Raw genomic sequence first — 20,410 nt, forward strand, 5'->3', positions numbered from 1 at the left:
TCCCAATTAAAGGACTGGCTGGAAGTGGTGGAAAGTACAGCTGGTGGCGGCTGGAATTTTGGTACGAGGTGCTGGATTTCGAAGACATTGCAGGAGAAAACCGATTTGAAGATTTAGCCACGTTTGTATATCTTTATTAGTTTTACCGCACTCTAATGCTTAAGTAGAGCGATTATTCAGCATTATGAATATCGTGAAGACAAAACACAGAAACCGAATGAAGCTAGATCTACTGTCATCTATTATGACAATCCGCGCAGGTTTAAAACGCGAAGGAAAGTGTTGCAATAATTACATCTTGCCAAATTATGTAGTCCAGAAAATAGGAACGAAAGAAATGTACTTAAAATCATAAGGTGCAGAGGAATCCGACTCCGCTGAAGATGATTTTTAACGATTTTGTATGTCTTCTATAAGTTTTTTTGTAATGAAAATATACGAATTTTATAATTCAATTTACAATATTGTTCTTTTATTGTCAAAAAATATATCCTAGCTGTATGCTATCCATCTAAAGTAAAGAGTGACATAGTCCATAGACTACTGTTTACTTCAGTAAAACATGTGTTTCCCGCGGTAAAAACAAAAAAATAGTGCTCGCCGGCTGCTTGCCTAACCCCCTCCTATCTGCGGACATAAAAATCACATCGATCCTATATTTCCTTTCGGCGTGAAAAAAGGATAAATAAACAAACACTTACATTTATTTTATTAGTTAGTGTGGATTTTAGTGGTTTTCTGGTGGGTTGCGACGGCAAAATTGGTGGGTTCGTTAAAATTAAGTTGGCAACACTGATAGTGTGGTGAAGATTGCAATATTTTAAAATATTTATGATCAATTATAATATGAGTATTTTTAATTAATAATGTGTAGTTACTCTAATTTCTGCATACTAAAGGATTTAAGTTTTTGTTAGCTGAACAATTATTAGCTTATATGTAAGCTACAAATTAAGAAGTGGAACTGTGTTTGTAAGCATGTCCGAAACCTGGGAGGAAATCCAAGCGGTAAAAAGTAAAACGAAAAGTCTAAGAGAGAAATTGGAGAAACGTAAGAAGGAGCGACAAAGTATTTTAGGTTCCAATGCTGTTAGCGATAAAAGTGAGGGGTCTCCAAATAGGAAAGATAAAGATGCATCGAGCCCGGCAACGAAATCTGAATGTAAGCCCATCATGTTATTTTTAATACTGTTCGAAAGTATTAGTATTACTCTTTAAAAAATTATTGTCTATAGGGTCAAATGTAAACACTACGATAAAAACAAATCTACTTACCACATGTTTAACCTTTATCCTAGTTTTGGAGAGTGCAATTGAACTAAATCTTTTAATATCACATGGCCAAGAAAATTTGTCTTAGTGTGGAAGTTGATATTAGTTAATGGACCTGAATACTTATGATTATTTGTCTAAAGTAACTGTTTAATTTCAGCAGCATCAGACAAATCCAAGCTACTAATTCCACCAGCATCGCTAGAAGTGCGTCTATTACAAGTTTTGTCAGACATGCAGCTACAATTACCAGCTACGGCCAGTGGCTTACTTCCGGGATTAGGAGATGTTGACACAGGCATTGTTGCCAGCTTGTTAGAAAAATTTGCTACACAAAAGCTTATAATGTAAGTCTTAATGAACTACTGTTATTTCTTATGAATAGGAAAGTTTTAACTGTTTCACCTCTTATAGTTTGAAAAGAATAGGAATTAATGAAAAAAAAAAATGAAATCTGTTGTAAATATAATTGGCATCTTAATATGTCTTTTTTATTATAGTACTACATTTTGTTGTGTTTAAATCTATACCCAAATTTATTAAAACAAAAATGCACATATCACACAATATTATTTGTTTCAACATTATTATTTCAGTATAAAAGAGCGTACAGAGACCACAACAGATGCTGGTATTGAGGTTGTGAGTGCTGAGTCTGTACGGCTTGCTGCAGTGCTAGCTGCTCTTATGGAAGAGCAGAATAATACTTGTAAAAGAAAAGGTAATAATCATTAACTTACTACTTATAAATGTATAGTTTGTTCAACAAGTCTTTACTTGTTGTTTGATACACTATGTGTGTATTATAACCAGCTGACCCGGCAAATGTTGTTTTGCCATGTATATTATTTCTAGGAAACATTTTTTTAGTTCAATACAAATAACTATCTACTATAAAAAAAATAGGGGGTGAAAATTAAGGGTTGTATGTATTTTTTAGTGGCACATTATAAAAAAATTAAAATGATGTCTAAAAAAATAAAAATAAAATGTTAGGGCACCCCCCTATTGTCCCCCCATTTTGTCCATTATTATCACTTAGGGGTATGAAAAATAGATAGTAGCCGATTCTCAGGCCTACTGAATATGCATATAATATTTGATAAAAATTGGTCAAGCCGTTTCGGAGGAGTATGGTAACTAAAGGCGGCCACTGACGATACGTCCATTAATCCGAATGGAATAGTCGTCGTCCAAAATCGTCCCATGAATGGTAAAAACATATTCCATTTGGATGGACGTCAGGCAGCTCTGGATTTCCAAACGGATTGAAATCCATGCGTCCAGGCTAAATGGACGTCATCCGCGGCCGTCCGTCAATGTCAGAAACGTGCGCCACGCCATATGGAAGCAGTCCGAATTGTCCGTGAATGGGCGAAACGGCGTCCATTTTTTTGAGGTTATTGTTTCAGTTTATGTTTTGATGTCGATGGTGGTGCATGTGCTGTGTATTTGTCAAGCGTTATAATTTTTTTTTATTATGTCTTTGTCCGCGCGTGACTTTGTGTTGGAAGTAATATAAAAATATAAATCATATCCATGTTTATGGCATATATTTATATTTTTGGTTTGTTATACATATATATAAATTGGTATGTGTAAAAGTATTTCTTTGTTTCAACCAATCCTTCATCCACCTTCTCTTAGGTTTTTTTTCTTTTTAATAAAATACACACAACTGCTGCCACCAGTAAAGTATTGTTATCCATAGTATTATTTATTTCCGTTCCGTACGATTGCAAAGTTCGAAGTGACGCCATGCATCCAAATGGAAGTATTGTGAATGGTACCGTATCTCGATAAATTTCCATTTGGAGTGCATCCAAAAGAAAGTCTACTAAATGGACGTATCGTCAGTGGCCGCCTTAACATTGTGACACGAGAATTTTATATATATATTATTCTGTATCTTGAAATTAAATACAAAAATGCTATACAGTGTAAATGGTTTTGTGGTACATTCTTAATTAAAAAGATGACTTGGCACAGTTTTTAATTATCTTGTCATGTTCATACAGGTCCAGACCTTATGATTTTGTGTGTTTCCAGTTTCTTAAGAAAAATTTGCTTAAAGTCAATTGGTAAATAATGGTAGTTGATTCTATGCAATGAAATGTAAATTATTCTTGGCAATAAATTATGTAAAAATATTTTTAAACTGTTAAAGTGGTTTGGCTGACAGTTGACATTTGTTTTTTAATTACAGTCTGTGTGAATTCCACAGATAAAAATGCACAAAATTTGACACATTCTCTTGTGTTGTTATTTCAATGTTAATATATTTAATTTCAGGTGAAGAAACACCAGTAGAGGGACCGAAACAAAAAGTATCTAAAACAAGTACTGATGATAAAAAAGCAGGCAAAGGAACGAGTGATATTATGGTAATTTTTTTTTTTTTTAAAGACAATTCACACCAATTGACCATGCTAAGCTGGTGAAGCTTGTGTTATGGGTACTAGGCAACGGATATACATATATATTATAGATAGATAGACATATAAATACATATTTAAACACCCAAGACCTAAGCACAACACCAAATGCTCATCATTTCGATGTTCGTCTCAGCCGGGGATCGAACCCGGGACCCATGGATTCGCAGTCAGGGGTACTAACCACTAGACCAATGAGTCGTCAAAATGAATACATACATTTTTTTGTTTGACTGTATATGACCAGTAAATAAACATGAAAGTATTGTGTTTACAGCCTGAAGGACTTTTTTTTTCTATGTGTGAAACACTTGTGTACTTCTGTGAATGAATGTTCTCTAATGTGATTCTGAATACATAATATGTTTCAGTCATTATTAGCAATGCCATCAAGTAGAGAAAAAGCTGTGAAGAGGGTAGGCGAAGAAATAATGGATCTGCTCAGCAAACCCACAGCTAAAGAGAAGTCTTTGGCTGACAAATTTAAGAGCCAAGGAGGTAAGGATTTACGGCCTTAATGGTTCAAACATTTGTGTTTTGACTTTTTGTCCTTAGGGAACGTTCAAGTATTACGTCACGCAATTTTTGGAGATTATTGACCCCCCCCCCCCATGTAACGCGCCGTAACGTTTTTCTGTACCCAAGTATAGTAAAACGTTTCGTGACCACCTAGTGACTCTTTATACCTAAAAGTTACCATTATGTGGTGTAAAGTACACCCCCCGCCCTAAAATTCGTTACGTAATACTTGAACGCTCCCTTATAGGGTGATAAGGTGTTTATGCTACTTTGGGAATGAAAAAGAGTGACAAAACATTCTATAATTATACAAGGCTTGTATTAATTGATGAGCAGTGTTGGCCTAGTGGCTTCAGCGTGCGACTCTCATACCTAAGGTCGTAGGTTCGAGCCCCGGCTGTGCACCAATGGACTTTCTATGTGCGCATTTAACATTTGTTCGAACGGTGAAGGAAACCGACATGTCTTAGACCAAAAAAGTCGACGGCGTGTGTCAGGTACTGGAGGCTGGTAACCTACTTGCCTATTAGATTTACAAATGATCATGAAACAGATTCAGAAATCTGAGGCCAAGACCTAAAGAGTCTGTAGCGCCACTGATTTATTTTTATGTTTTATATTAATTGATAGATGATTATTTACTGCAAGTGTACTACTGAGTTGGCCTTGTCTTGAGTGCCTGAATGTGTGATCAGGTGAATTACTAACACTACGTATTACCGTAATACTAATTACGGCTTGTACTTTGTGACTTTCTATGTGCGCATTTAAGACTTGTTCGTACAGTGAAGGAAAACATTGACAAGGAAGCTACCCTAAAATCGATACATCAGGCATAGAAGGCTGATCATCTACTTATAAAAAAAATATATTACAAAACAGATACAGAAATCTAACCAGTATTTTGTTTAACTAATATTTAAATCCCCCGCCTTTCCATACTTGTAAACTCTTAGTACTACGTGTACATACTCTGTGGTGTTTTTTTTTCAAATATATTCTCTATGATTCTGTGTTTAACTAGTGTTATAATTATTTTAATTCCTTTATTCAATAATAGTCATCATTTTTAAAAGACAACTAAGCTATTACCTGATTAGGAAATTTATTTTATAATTTTCGTTTTTCCGTTATTGTAGAGAATTTAATTTCCTACAAGATATCAAAAAGAGAAATTTGAAAAAATATTTTTTTCGACGATTTACAATGAAAATAAAGAAAAAATTTTTTTTTTTCAATACATTTTAAATGGGAAAGGGGACCCTCCCATGCACCAGCTCAATTTTCAAGATATTAAGCTCATTTTTTAGGAGGTTTTTCTTTGTCTGACAAAGAAGCTTTTTAGATATATTTACTCAAAAAAAAAAGATTTATTTTATTTTGAATCAGTCTAATGTATATACTTGAATTCAAATCCCGGTGAATCAATATTTCGTTCTAGTAACAAAAAGCCAAACCACATTATGACCTTCCCGGATTCCTATTTTAATAAATACATTTTAGAAATAATAATGATACTTCAGGTGCACAAGTAATGGAATTCTGTCCGCACGGAACTCGCGCGGAATGCGTACGCGCATACAAAACGCAAGAAAACGACGGACAACCGTACAATTGCAAGAAATTACATTTCAAGAAAATCATACAGAGTCATACGGATGAATCGTTGGGGGATTGTTCGTTTTTGAATACATGCTTTCATATGGACACTTGCAAGTGAGGTTATATCTTATTTATAGTTTAATTTATTTAACTATACTCCTATTTTTCATTCCGTAGAATTCTGACATTTCAGTGTTGCTACTAAAAAAAATCTCCACCGAAAAAGGGACAAATTAGACCCATTTGTATGTTTTACATACAAAATTGTAAATCTAAATATTTACTTACTCAAGTGGCCTAATACAAATATTTCAATATGACGAACAATATATCGAATTTGTATTTATTTATAATTATTATTTATAACATCAGGTGAGCCTCCTGTAACATAAAAAAAACAATTATTCACAAATTTTTATTACGAAAAGAAGTAATCGTGTTTGAGTGAACAAATTTAGTAGATATATATATAACTACTAGCCGTTTCGCGCCCGCTTTGCTGGACGAATTAAAATAAATTTTATGTTTCATTATTTTATTTTTTTTCATATTTTTATTATTCTTCTTTTTAACTTACCGCTAAGAAAATTGAAATATTTCGAAAATCGAGTTTTTAACAGATGTTGACGTTTTGCGGTTCTAGGAAGCCTCTTTTGTTTTTATTAGCGGGAAAAATTTTCATAAAAGTAAAACAGAAATAAAAAAATGAAGGAACGTTGGAATTAAAAAAATAAATAGCCATAAACCATCTAGGAAAAATTCGTCGCATCGCATCGAATGGTGGTAGTTTCATGTCTCGTGTAACGTCTTTTTGTACCCCCTAATAAAAGGCAAACCATCACAATTATATGGTGTAACTTACCGGAAAGTCGCTAAAATACGTTTGTTATTGTGTTACCTGCGTTTATATAATTAAAAACAATGCTACGTAACGCGTAGTTCCTAATCCCCTCTCGCCCCCCGCCTCAAGACCCCTCCCATTCGTTACGTAATAGTTGAACGCTCCCTAACGCGTTCCAAAGACAATATTATTATTATTTATTATGATTTATATGTATAATTGTTGTTGACAGATATGTTCATTACGAGGTTGACAATGCGGACCCCAATTTGACAGCTAGCAAAACGGACACACTTTCGAAGAATGGACAAAATGGTATGAATTATTATTACGGCTTACCCGGCAAACGTTTTATTATTAATAGGAAACATTTTTTTACTTTAAAAATAACTATCTTCAATGGTGAAAATTAGGGGTTGTATATATGTAATTTTGTATGCTGTTTCATAAAAAAAAATGTAATAAATAACAAAAATGTTTTGGGGTGGACACCCCATATCACTTAGCGGTCTAAAGATAGATAGTAGCCGATTCTCAGACTTAGTTAATATGCATAAAAAAATTATACGAATCGGTCGAGCCGTTTCGTATCATACCTATAAAATTCCCCTTCTAGCATTTACTTATGCTGTGAACGAGCGTCTAAGAAATTATTACATAATGCCTGTTGTAACATCGATGCGACCTACCCGCACTTTTGAAAAAAATATTGTACATACGAGGGGTGATCCAAAAGTAATGATAATCAATATGAAATAAGGATATTTTAAGTAAAAAAAAAATTTATTTCTCTACATAGTCTCCTAGCAAGTCAATACATTTAGTCCATATTTTTTTTAAACCCATAATTCCCTTTGAAAAAAATTATTTGTCTTGACCCTCGAAAACACCTCTACAGCAGTCATCACCTCGCTATCGTCGTCAAATTTTTTGCCTCGGAGGTATTCCTTGAGCCGAGGAAAGAGGTAAAAGTCACTGGGAGCCAGGTCTGGCGAATAGAGTGGGTGTTCGAGCAATTCGAATCCCGTTTCTTGAATGGCAGCCATCGCAAAGGGGGCTTTGTGAGACGGTGCGTTGTCTTGGTGAAACAACACTCCAGCTCTGAGTTTGCCTCGTCTTTTTTGTTTGATGGCCTCCCGCAATCTTCTTATTTGGTCTGCGTAGTAAGAGCCTGTAATAGTGGCTCCTTTTTCCAAGTATTCCACCATTATAATTCCTTCGGCGTCCCAAAAAACGGACGCCATAACCTTTCCTGCCGAACTTGACACCTTGAATTTCTTCGGCGTCGGGAAGAGGCTCGTTTCCAAGTCCTTGACTGTTGTTTAGTTTCCGGATCAAAATGATGGATCCAGGTCTCATCCATGGTCACGAAACGAAACAAAAAATTTTCCTGATCCGTCTGGAACTTTTCGAAATTCGCCCTCGAAATGTCTACTCGATTTTTCTTTTGCTCGTCGGTTAACATTCTCGGCACCCAACGCGCAGAGACATTTTTCATATGCAGCTCGTTTGCAAAGATTCTTTGAACACCGCCATATGAGATCCCTGTGATCTCAGCTACATGCCTTATGGTCACTCTTCGATCTGCCAATACGACATCTTCGACTTTTGTAACGTTTTCCGCATTGAGGGACGTGGATGGGCGTCCCTCGCGATGTTCATCTTCTGTGGATGTTCTACCCAGCTTGAACTCCTTTACCTAGCTCACAACTGTGGAATATGGAGGAGCAGAGTCCCCCAATGTTTCCACTAGGTCGCTGTGTATGTCTTTGGTAGACATTTTTTTCAAAAAGAAGTACTTTATGACAGCTCTGATTTAGTTTTTCTCCATTTTGATGTTTACTTTCCGTCTGTTCGTATTCAAATGAACGTACCTCCTGGAAATCGTGGCCTATTTATATGATTTTTTTATGCTGAACTAGTGGATATATGAGGAAGATAAAACAATTTTTTTCATATTTTTATATGCTCTACAAATAACCGATTATCATTACTTTTGGATCACCCCTCGTATTGTTAGAAACAAATTTTTATATTTATATAGTTTGTTTTCAAATAATTTCATAACACTATGTACATAACTAACTTTCTCTGAATTTTCTCGCTAAGTGAATGTAATTCTTTGAGAAATAAAGTATCTTTGAACCGAAATCTCTTTTAGGTACAATTATAGCATCAAAACCTGATGGCGTGTTAACTTTGACCCCTCCACAGTGGATTCAATGCGATCTCAGATATTTGGATATGACTTTTTTAGGTAAGTTAAATGTACATCTATTAGGGAGCGTTCATGTATTACGTCACGCAATTTTTGGAGATTCTTGACCCCCCTCCCATGTAACGCGCCGTAACGGTTTTCTGGACCCAAAAGTAAAATGTTTTGTGACCACCCAGTGACTCTTTATATCTTAATGTTACAATTATATGGTGTAATATTAACAATAACGCGTAATTCAATCCCCGCCCCGCATCGTAACGTTTAATAAGAGGGGTAACACCCCCCCCCCCCCCAATTCGTTACATAATACTTGAACGCTCCCTTACCAAGGCAGACCCATCCTTATTTATTTTAGAGTCTTGATGGCAATTTCTAGTGTTTCAGTATTATGTGAATTTAAAAAAAATCAGAAAACCCTTTTTTTTAATACAATTCGAGGGGCACAACCCTTAAGTTTTGAGCTTAGATTACACCCGTTTCTTTGAACATTTTTATTTCAAAGACAAGTAGGTAAGCCTTCTTACACATGTCACATTGAAAGTCCATTGGTATAGCTGGGAATCGAACCTACGATACCAGGGATGAGAGTTTCTAAAGCCACTAGACCTTCACTCGTATTACACAAATAAAAATCTACAATATTATTTATATTGACGTTTCGATTTATAAAATACTAGCTGACCCGGCAAACGTTTGTTTGCCATGTATATTGTTTCTAGGAAAAAAAAATTTAGTTCAATAAAAATTAATTAGTATGTATTTTTATATGCTGTATCGTAAAAAAAAATCTCGAAAATAAAAAAAATAATTTTTTTGGGGACACCCCTTATTACTTAGGGGTTTGAAAGATAGATAGTAGCCGATTCTCAGACTTACTGAATATGCATAAACAATTTCATAAGAATCGGTCTAGCCCTTTAGGAGGAGTATGGGAACGAACATTGTGACACGAGAATTTTATATATATAGAAACTAGCAGACCCGACAGTTGTCCTGAATGATATTTCAAGCGATTTAGATATTAAAGTCTGAAAGTACTGACTGCAGCATCTGACTGTCTGATTTGTGAATCTGAACCATCCAGGGCGCCACCACACATACAAAAAAATTCATTCAAATCGGACCAGCCTTTTAAGAGAAGTTGAGTGGGAAACTAATAAATTCGCAATTAATATTACAGGTAAGTTTGCGGTCATAATGGCGGACCCGCCGTGGGATATACACATGGAGTTGCCGTATGGAACAATGTCTGATGATGAGATGAGATGTCTCGGTGTACCACAGCTGCAGGACAGTGGGCTTATATTTCTATGGGTAACTGGAAGGTTAGCGATTTTTTTTTTAAATAAATCTCCCTATTAGAGTATATAGATAAATTTACTTTAAAAAAAAAATATTAAGAACATATCGTCTTGTTTTATGTATATTTTTTCTTTAAAAAATACCTCCATCTTGGGATTAAAAAATTGCAAATGGAATTGAATTAGCATTTTGACTCAATCTGCTAATATAAACAGATAACGAAAGTCCCTTTCATGATATTCTTTGTTCAAATTTCAAAAGCGTTCATAGATATGTAAAATGCTAATTTGCCATAGACTATGGAAATTCCATGCCTTTTTGAAAGTAGAAATAATAAAGTCCGAGTTCCCCTTTAGTCGATAACACACATTCGTTAAATGACGTCATTAATTGTTCCAATTTCAAAAGCTTTCATAGATTTGTAAAATGGTAATTTGCCATAGACTATAGAAATTCAGTGCCTTTTTGAAAGTAGAAATAATAAAGTTCGAGTTCCTCTGGCCAATAACGAACATCCCATGACGTCATTCTTGTTCCAATTTCAAACGCCATCATAGATAAGAAATATGGTAGTTTGCCATAGACTATGGAAATTCAATGTCTTCTTAAAAGTAGAAGAATGGCAATCATGAATTAATTCAAATTTCGAATTTGAATTTCGAACTATAAAGTACGCCGTTAAGGAATTATTTTGATGATATTTAATAATTCGATATAATTTGAATTATGTTTAGAGCGATGGAACTTGGTCGTGAATGTCTGAAACTGTGGGGCTATGAAAGAGTGGATGAACTGATTTGGGTGAAAACGAACCAGTTGCAGAGAATCATACGCACGGGACGAACGGGTCATTGGCTCAATCATGGAAAGGAGCATTGTTTGGTGAGTTAAGTTTACTTTATACTCTTACACACAAATCTTGCAAGACTTTTTTACTTACACTGTTAATTTTTACAATTTTTTTTTAACATTACTATTATTACATTCTTTTGTTTTGCGTCTGAGGCGCAAACTAACTGTTGTGGTCTCTGACAGAATGACCATGATGGAACACGTCTGCTCCACAGCATAATGCTGAGCTAGGGCCAGTTACAATACACACACATAACACACTTGAAATGGACCTTATTCCTTTTTTTTTCTTTCTAAATGGTTTTTTTTTATTTTTATTATTTCTTGTGTTGCTGCGTGTGTGTGTTTCGTTGAAGTCCTAATTTGATTGTTTTCAAAGAAGTTTTTGGTACTGTTTAGAAATTATTATTTTTTTTTTTGGTCGGCTTTTTTATATTAAACTTATTGTTTTATTATTATTTTATTTCCGTAACCCTATTATACCGAACAAATATAGTTATGCATTTTTGATATTTTTTTAGGTGGGAATGAAAGGCAACCCCGATAATTTGAATAGAGGCTTAGACTGTGACGTCATAGTTGCTGAAGTACGCGCTACATCTCACAAGCCTGACGAAATATATGGCATTATAGGTGAGGAAAAAGTATTATTTAATATAGATATATTATGTTTTATAATATATAGTGTATGGAATGAGCTATTTGACAGTACGAATAATTTAGTGTAACAAAAAGTAATGTGTATAAAAATTACTTTAAAAAGCTTGTAGAGTAATAACTTGCGAATAATGATTTGAAAAAATTATTATATTTTTATAGTCAGTCACGTGACACAATATCGCCACAGATTTGTCAAAATCCAATAATCCTGTCATTCTGTCTGAATGACAATTCACTAAATAAAATAAATAATTTGATGATTTTTAAAATTATGTCAAATAGCCCATTTTTAAAGGGGAAAAAATTATATATAACTCCAAAATCCTTTCTCATTAGAATATTAAATTATACCTGAGTACTGAGTAGTCTTGGCTTCGATTCCCAACGTAACAAATAACAATATTCTCTCTTCTTACTTTAAATAAACCCTCTAAGTTGGATCTAATAAAACACAAATTTTGTCTTAACCAATTTTCATATATATATATAATTCTTTCGCAGAGAGACTCAGTCCTGGCACAAGGAAAATAGAACTGTTTGGACGACCACATAATGTTCAGCCTAATTGGTGAGTACACGATTCTAACTCAAGAAGGATTCCAAATAAGTTGGAATTCTGGATTTCATCCATGGTATTCTAATAATAGTAAGAAATAACAGGACAGGGTATCCTTTAATTTCAAAAAGATACTTTTTGTATGCAATTTTAAATAGTTTTCTGTATTTATAAATCTTTCTTTTAATATTTATAAAAAACAATGTTTTAGGATAACATTAGGTAATCAAGTGGACGGAGTTCGTCTGGTTGATCCAGAATTAATGGCGGCGTTCAAAAAACGATACCCCGACGGCAATTGTATGGCGCCACCGCCGCCTGACCCCGGTTTACCCTAACTTTGGATTAATATTAGGATTTTTCATTTTGACTTAAATTAAATTTCTGAAATATTTTCTACAGGTAACATTTATTCCTGTATGTCAAAAAGGTTTCGAACTTGACATATGTCATAGTTTGCGTTACCCTTAACAATAGTGTCGAGTCTATACTCTATTGCCAATATAAAAAAACAGTACTATAAAGAAGTCCTATCTTGCAATTGATCTCTTCCAGACTGAATTTTTTAAATCGTTATGAATTGTTTGTAAACATAAAATAAAGTTGCATATCCATAGGTAAAAAATACATCGTTTGTCTATGAAATGTATAGTATTTTGTATTACATAGTATTATGTATAAAGGAATGTAAATAAAAAACTTTTTTAAAGATATTTTTTATTCAATCGCAGTAATTTAAAAATTAAATGAAAATTAAATATTTTTTCGACTGTCAAAGTATGTGTTTTGCGTCCTTCGGCCCTTTGGGGAAGAGGGGCGTGGATTTGAACAATTTCGAGTTGCAGTTTGACGATCGGGCGATCTCCTGGTAAAAAAGATTTAAATAGGCGTACGGTTGGCAAGGTCTTAAGCAAACATGTTTTTATACTAAGGGAGCGTTCAAGTGTTACGTAACGAATTTGGGGGGGGGGGGTGAGTCGTTTTGTAAAACGTTACTGTTTTTTAATATTATTTGACTTTCAAGTACTTTGCACCACATAATGTTTTAGGCATAAAGAGTCACTGGGTGGTGGCGAAAATACATAAAACTATTGGGTACAGAAAAACGTTACGGCGCATTACATGGGGGGGGGGTCAATAATCTTCAAAAATTGCGTGTCGTAATACTTGAACGCTTCCTAATGCAGTGGGACTACCCTATTGGCTTCATGGCTTTTGTCATCTTTAATCATCATTTTATTTTATAGACAAGATTAGCGCCTAGGCTGTATCAACTATTTGACAGGTCTTGAAACTAAAATTTGTTCAAGACCTGTCACAAGAACGTCAAATTGATTGACGTTCTACAATACGGCCCGTATTGAATATATAAAATATATAAAACACCAAAGTACAAACAACTAACCCCAAATCTTGTGTATGTCCTCTAGTGGCCATAGTGCTAGCTCTCGAGTTGACGATTCGTATACTTGCCTCTTTTGGTGTCAAACTAAATGAAAATAACTCGTAAAAAAGTGAAGCAAAAAAAAACGTGTGTGTACTTATGTACACGCGTTAGAAGTTAGGTATACTTCTTTGGCGTAACAAGATAATTTTTTTATCTTTCGCCTTATGTAGTAGAAAAAACGATACTAACAATATAAAAAAAATACTCTCATCATTATTCCATAACGCGCCAAAATTATATACTTCATAACTTCAAAAAATCTAAAATATCAAAAATAGCTAACTTCAGGTTGTTGGATTCTTGTGACGGTGTGCGCGCGCAACGTAAAAATTTACATTTTACTCTCATAATCTCTCATAAATTTCCCTAACGCGCCAAAAGTAGTATAACTTCATTTATCTTTGACAAACGATTGGTATGCTTTTAGTTGTCAGCATAGTTATAAGTTTATTTAACTAAACTAGAAAAACAATTTTAATTTAAAATATTAAAGTTTGTTAGGATAATGGTCGGCTATTTTTACCAAATCTTACCTTGGTTTATCCAGAATCGTCGTTTTATCCATTTCACGAAATCTTCTCTGGAACTAAAACAAAATTTGGTTGATTTATATGAGCGCCGTTTAGATTGTAGCGCATTTTGCATGGAATTCGAGGCTCACATCACCTATCTCATACAAGATACTAGCCGTTTCCCGTCCGCTTTGCTGGGCGAATTAAAATAGGAAATAAATAAAATTTTATGTTTCATTATTATTTTATTTCATATTTTTATTATTCTTAGTTTTAAGTTCCCGCTAAGAGAATTGAAAATTTTCGAAAATCGAGTTTTTAACAGATGTTGACGTTTTGAGGTTCTAGGAAGCCTCCCCGAATGTTTCCGCGGTGAAGTCCGTATGTATAAATTTTCATAAAAGTAAAACAGCAATAAAAAAATATCCATAAACCATCTAGGAAAAATTTCGCATCAAATGGTGGTAGTTTCATGTCGATACGATCAGTGGTTTAAGCGTGAAAGAGCCTCAAACGAACACCATTTTCTTTTTATATTTATATAGATATCACTCAGAAAAATGTTTCTCCATAATTATAGAACTACACTATTCCAAACTCTTTTTTTCAGTTAGTTTCTTAACCTACCTTAATACAGTTCAACATATCTCCTTGTGTAGCAGTTGGTCTTTCATCTGAGCGAACGGATGGCGCTCGTCTAGCGAGTGGCGCGTCTCGCCTCGCACCCAATGATGCTGCTCCAATTGATCCATCTCTGGGACCAGCCACTATGGAAGATTTAAACTAAAGTTCTATAAATCAATACAATCACTATTGAAATTCGCCAAACACAGGATATAGTGCACAAAGTTGCACTAACATAGGCGCTCTCGCCTATTCTATACATTTTGTAGCCTGATGAAATGGATGTCTCCTGGCACAGGAATGATAGCTTTAGCATGTTAGGCACACATTTATTTTATTGGACCAAACTTAATATTTATGAAGCTTACTTAGCTGGAATAATAAGTTACAGTTAAGTTGGTTGGTCACCAGTTTATTTAATTTGGAATAACATACTCTAATTTTCTGTTACAAATAGGACTAGGATTGCACCTATTGGTGCAGAGACATTTTCCGTCTGTGTTAATATCATATGATTAATGCAAAGCACAAATCAGAAACAAATTACTCACTTATTTTATATTTAAAAACATGTTTACACCAATTATTAATAATTTAGAGTGCTTTACATAGTTTATGCAAATTGTTACTCACCAATCAAGATATCTTTGTTTAGCTCAACACTGATATGGTAGAACTTTTTATACACAACAGTAACTAAAGATAAAGACATTAAAACAACGATGTTAACAATAAAATATGCTTTATTAATTCATCTAACCATTCTACATCACATATCAATAACCTAACATATTAACAACTAAAAATTCAAACTTGTTCTAATATAACGACTTTGTGCCAGAATTCTAAGGCAAATTAAATATTAGTTTTGTACTAGAAAATAGACAATGAATATTCTAAACCCACCTGATATCAAATTTCAGAATATATAGAACTGGCTAAAAGTGTGAGATGTAGCAAAAACTTTTCCTTTTTATTTTAAGAAAATTCGGATAATACCAAACTAAATTGCTCTTTACATAAAATTATGATGCAGTTAAGCCAGAGTCTTATGAAGCAGTTTTCACGTTTTGCTTATCTAGATTTAAATCTTTCTTTGCTTCAATTTTTCCAACTGACTGTTCCATTAATTTCCGTCTATTAGTTGTTGGCCCAGCAATCACTGCTTTACTATCTTTAGTTTCAGGAACATATACTTCATATGTTTTAAAATGTTTAAGAATGTTTTCAACATCAGATTCTTTAAGTTTATATTCATATGCTATTTTGGCTGCTGTGGCCTCTTCAGGATTCATTTGATGTGAAGTAATATATTCTATTGCTTGACGTAACGTAGTACGTCCATAGGGTACTCTCTCTGGTTCTTTAAAACCAAAATCGAAATCTTGTAAAGCATTTCTATCTTGAGGTAGAGGTCGATTAGGGTTTTCATCTTGCTTCTTCCGTGTAATGTCATCTTCGGGTGTACCCATAGAAGTTACATAAACATTTTTTAGTCTTTCGTCGAGATGCGAGTCTTTTGACTCTAATTTTTTATCAATATCTGGAACAGCTTCTTGTACTCTTTGTAAATCTTCGACTGTAGAAGGATAGCTTGGTGCAACTTGAGGTTTTTCTTTTGATATCACCCGGTGAGCCCTATTTTCTATATTGAATGACTTTATAGGCCGTAACGCTCTTGAAACTAAAGCACCCATCTTAGGTGGCAATAGTATTTATTAGTTGCAGTGTAAACTTATCTATTACATAATATTTTATAAATTAAATCAATGTTATTTTAATATAATATGTTGAAACTTCATAGTTAAAGGTTAGAACTTTATTTTTCATAATTTTCTAACATGACATTTTTGGTTTGACACTTGTTTTTTTTTTTTTTTTTTGGAGTTTTTGGCTTAGTTTAGACACTTGTTGTGTCTATTGATGACAGTTAAATATAGCAATGAGCAATCGTTGCCCCACAGCATTTAAAATTTGACAGATTCCATTGATTTAAATATTCTTTAAAAATATTTTATCGCCTGTTGTGGACTCACGATCTCGCGGCACGCTTGACGTTCATACAAAATATACCAGATATAGCACGATAGTGTTTATGTAGTTAATTTTTTTTATGCGATCATTAACTGGCGTAATAAAACTTTACTTTATTTAAGATATGGTAATCTGTGAAAAAATCACTTACATTTCAATCTGGATAAGGCTTCTCGCAGAGCGACTTTTGAATCCCTAGCCATAAACTTGTCAGTTGTAGAAGGGGTTGGAGTGTTGGTGGCTCGTGATTGTTCAGTTGCATGTCGAGTTGGTGATGGGCTAGGGCTGCGACCAAGTTGCCGTCTAAACGGAGTTGAAAACTTGGTTGCTGCAAATAATCATATTACTTTACGCGTGCTGAATTATGTTTAAAAATATAATAATCTTTTAACTGTAAGAATGGCCGAATTAATGTTCAAACGCACCATTAGGTGGTGGTGAAGGTTTCCTTAAATGGCTAAAGCCCAACTTCTCGTTTTCTAATTTAGAAAATTTGTACGAATATTGTGGTGTAACTGTTAACGTAGACGTCAAATGTTTGCTTTTCTGTTCGTTAAACAAGCTGCTTCGCATTAAAAAGTTCTGCAAACAGAAACATTAACTTTTTATATCTTATAAAAAGTATATATATATTTGATTGTCTTATCTTACCTTAGCATCAGCCACGTTTTTAAATATTGGACCTTCTGATGTCCGGAATGTAGGCAAGGGACCGTATGTAGTCGTATTTTTATTAGAATCCTAATAGGACGAATAAAATATTAAAAAATATATATAAGGAATAAAATCCATTTGATAAATAATGTAAACTATTTACAATCGTCTTAGTACTAGTTTTTTCTTGAAATTTGGGAGTGTTGGCGCGGGTTAATGGACGTGAACCACGCGGCTCCCCTGCACCACTGCCGCGACGTATTTTTGATCCAGTGCTGTCTCTGAATTAAAATTTGTTTAATTTTTGGAAGTGTTTACATACTTCATGTAAACGAGTACTACATACCCTTTTTGTGTTACTTTTTGAGTATTAACTTTCACGTTCCAGTCAAATTTCTTCTCGGGCGTCTTATTAGCAACTGCCTCAAAAAAAATTAAAAACATTATTGAATGTTCAAAAAACATATGAATAATCGATATTATATCAACCAACCATATCAAATAAGTTGCAACATTTATTAGAGCTACACCACTTTGGCGCTAGTTTTGTACAACGAACTGCCAACATCCACAGACCATCATTTAACGCTTTAGTACAAGGCTCACAACAGAGATACTTCTTCCAACAAGATCGATTTATTCCAGATTCTGTATCATCTTCATTTTCCCAAATAGTACTAATTACACAACCCTTCAATTGAGTCTGTGGTCGTGTAGGCCTAATAGTTAAATCGCATGACGTAATAAAAACTTCTTCGTCATCGTTTTCATTTTTTTCTGTACAAAATGGCGTATTTTAAGCACGATAGATCTTTATATGCTGTTGTTTAGAAATAACACTGTTTGACATTGGAAGTTCGTTGAACAATTATATAACAAAATATATACCCAAACAGTGTTATTTCCAAAACCATTATAATATATAACCATTAAATTTGTTTATCAAACCATTAATAACGTAATTGTTGTAAATAACACTGTTTTTTAATAGATTTAATATGTACATACCATCCCTGGTTTTAGACGCATGAGGTCTTGTGGAGGAAGAAGAATCTGATCGAGTGGCTGATCTTTGTATTGGTGGTGGGGGTGATGGTGACTTATTAAACACAACGGGCTTTTGTCTATGAATTTTCTCAACTATTGAGTAGATGCCATATTCGTGTGTCGGAAGTTTATTTATATCGTCATACATACGCTTTCTGCAAATAATCGTGGAAAATATTAAAATAAATGAAAAAGAATAGATAAATTTTCACTTTTTAATAAAGTCATCACCTGTTTACCTATATGAATTTCCTTGTTTCAACAGCCACGGCTCGAGTTGTTCTAGCCAATCCTACGGAAAATTTAATCATTAAAATTAACTAAGATTAATTAAGAGGAGAATATGCTCGTTAGATAGAGATAGTTACTTGTTGATGGCCTATAACAGATCCGGGACGACAAATTCTCATCCATGCGATAGCTTCACGGGCTGTCATTCGGTAGTGCTTTATAAGATAGCATCCAATTAAAGATCCAGTGCGACCCAGACCTGCCTAAACGAGTCTTCCATCAAACCATCTCTTAATATTTTTTAAAGAATGCGTTTTATTCTATCGATACTGAGTTTTCTTAGAAACTTTAATACTATACGTAACCTTGCAATGAACCGCTATAGCATCATAAGATTCCTCACTGATTTGTAAAAATTTTAATAAAATATGTCGTGGAGGACATGTTCCATCGGGAAAGAATAAATCGTAGTGAGTTATGCCTACACTGCTGAAACTATATCAAATATATTAGTAAAAAAATACAGATTACCTATTATTTTTATTGAATGAAATACTTACACATTTCCATCATAAAGTTTTTTATTCAAACGTATGACTATTCTCACGTTATTTTCTAAAAAATAACTAACATACATTTCAGGTGGGTGATACAGTGATACACTGTAATCAACTGGTCCAATGAACGCGAGATATTTACCTTTAATAAAAATTATACCCTTTAAAAAAGGAAATTTAAAAAAATGTGGATAGTAGCAAGCAAAATACCAGGTATCAGCCAGTTAAGATCTCCTCCTTGTATTTTATCCAATCTATCATACTCCTCATAGTTAAAGTCTTGGAAATTGAAAAATCCTAAGTCACGTGCTTTCAGTAATGCTTGAAGACAATCTATCAGCGATATTGTGTAACATGAATCACCTTGTGTAGCATCTTGAAACGGCCTTTAAGTAATATAATATATAAGATTCCTTAAAAATAATTACAATCATTATCAATTATAATAGTATATAAAGTACCTGTAATTTTGCCCATGTATAACAAGAGGTTTCAAGGCGTCTTTTGGAGTAAGACTTAAGTATAAGACACCATAACATCCTATTAAAAATGCAGCATTCGCTTTTTTCTTGGGATCAATAGAAGTATAATGAACAATGAGTTGTTTATTCAGGAATTCTTTTATTTTATCATTAAGAAGCTTGCAGTATTTGTAAACACATCCTATATTTAAAGGGCCAAAATCTGAATAATAATTTTCATAAATCAACTGGTTGTCGATGCAGAAATAATGCGTATCAGCGGTGCTTTTGAGATGCCTTCCTTGTCTTACTGTGGCGAAATAAAGCACGTTCTTGATATATTCAGTTATAAATAGTATGTCTGGATTTCTCGTCATTACTTTAATGGTTTATGTATATAATATGATTTAAAATATTCTATCATTTTATAATATGTCTATCTAAAACTTTTTTCATTAATAATGTTAATACTTTTTACGAAAATGCACAGTTACAACAAAAGTTTACAAAATATCAAAATAAAAATTTACAAACACGATTTGTTGAAAGACGACGACGATCGAATTTCTTTTTAAAAATAAGCGCG

General features: G+C 33.8%; 3 protein-coding genes across 7 annotated transcripts; 1 reads left to right on the forward strand and 2 right to left on the reverse strand.

The window, feature by feature from the left end:
• The first annotated feature begins 798 nt into the window (after window positions 1-798).
• On the forward strand, window positions 799-12,966 carry LOC125059785 (N6-adenosine-methyltransferase subunit METTL3). 2 transcript variants are annotated; one of them, XM_047664345.1, is made up of 13 exons: window positions 799-1,162; window positions 1,433-1,619; window positions 1,869-1,993; window positions 3,565-3,656; window positions 4,079-4,205; window positions 5,750-5,942; window positions 6,902-6,984; window positions 8,831-8,926; window positions 10,068-10,212; window positions 10,924-11,071; window positions 11,563-11,674; window positions 12,203-12,269; window positions 12,469-12,966. In XM_047664345.1, the coding sequence occupies exons 1-13, from the start codon at window positions 979-981 to the stop codon at window positions 12,593-12,595; spliced, it is 1,686 nt and encodes a 561-aa protein (XP_047520301.1). In that variant the 5' UTR covers window positions 799-978; the 3' UTR covers window positions 12,596-12,966. The 2 variants fall into 2 exon arrangements, with proteins under 2 accessions (XP_047520301.1, XP_047520302.1); XM_047664346.1 differs by having other exon boundaries at window positions 1,436-1,619.
• On the reverse strand, window positions 12,923-20,396 carry LOC125059784 (dual specificity protein phosphatase CDC14C-like). 4 transcript variants are annotated; one of them, XM_047664341.1, is made up of 16 exons: window positions 19,825-20,390; window positions 19,574-19,749; window positions 19,367-19,505; window positions 19,172-19,301; window positions 18,944-19,069; window positions 18,815-18,867; window positions 18,537-18,730; window positions 17,875-17,947; window positions 17,692-17,809; window positions 17,526-17,615; window positions 17,300-17,456; window positions 17,026-17,202; window positions 14,844-14,983; window positions 14,238-14,290; window positions 13,663-13,746; window positions 12,923-13,122 (listed from the first exon to the last, which is right to left on the reverse strand). In XM_047664341.1, exons 1-16 carry the CDS (start codon window positions 20,199-20,201, stop codon window positions 13,011-13,013), a joined length of 2,199 nt encoding a protein of 732 aa, XP_047520297.1. In that variant the 5' UTR covers window positions 20,202-20,390; the 3' UTR covers window positions 12,923-13,010. The 4 variants fall into 4 exon arrangements, with proteins under 4 accessions (XP_047520297.1, XP_047520298.1, XP_047520300.1 ...); XM_047664342.1 differs by lacking the exon at window positions 13,663-13,746 and having other exon boundaries at window positions 19,825-20,393; XM_047664344.1 differs by lacking the exons at window positions 19,367-19,505; window positions 19,574-19,749; window positions 19,825-20,390 and having other exon boundaries at window positions 18,944-19,065; window positions 19,172-19,287.
• Window positions 15,566-16,705, reverse strand: LOC125059789 (protein NDUFAF4 homolog). The gene has a single exon (XM_047664354.1). The coding sequence runs from the start codon at window positions 16,535-16,537 to the stop codon at window positions 15,890-15,892; it is 648 nt and encodes a 215-aa protein (XP_047520310.1). The 5' UTR covers window positions 16,538-16,705; the 3' UTR covers window positions 15,566-15,889.
• Window positions 20,397-20,410: the final 14 nt, after the last annotated feature.

Source organism: Pieris napi, chromosome 20, assembly GCF_905475465.1.
Source record: "Pieris napi chromosome 20, ilPieNapi1.2, whole genome shotgun sequence".
Lineage (NCBI taxonomy): Eukaryota > Metazoa > Arthropoda > Insecta > Lepidoptera > Pieridae > Pieris > Pieris napi.

Coding starts and splice junctions, on each gene's coding strand:
- LOC125059784 (XM_047664341.1), bottom strand. CDS start 20,201: ATGACGAGAAATCCAGACATACTATTTATAACTGAATATATCAAGAAC. Junction 19,070..19,171: donor CTATAGCGGTTCATTGCAAG/GTTACGTATAGT, acceptor AGACTCGTTTAG/GCAGGTCTGGGTCGCACTGG. Junction 17,203..17,299: donor ACCTTCACCACCACCTAATG/GTGCGTTTGAAC, acceptor GATTATTTGCAG/CAACCAAGTTTTCAACTCCG.
- LOC125059789 (XM_047664354.1), bottom strand. CDS start 16,537: ATGGGTGCTTTAGTTTCAAGAGCGTTACGGCCTATAAAGTCATTCAAT.
- LOC125059785 (XM_047664345.1), top strand. CDS start 979: ATGTCCGAAACCTGGGAGGAAATCCAAGCGGTAAAAAGTAAAACGAAA. Junction 5,943..6,901: donor TTTCATATGGACACTTGCAA/GTGAGGTTATAT, acceptor TGTTGTTGACAG/ATATGTTCATTACGAGGTTG. Junction 8,927..10,067: donor TTTGGATATGACTTTTTTAG/GTAAGTTAAATG, acceptor TTAATATTACAG/GTAAGTTTGCGGTCATAATG.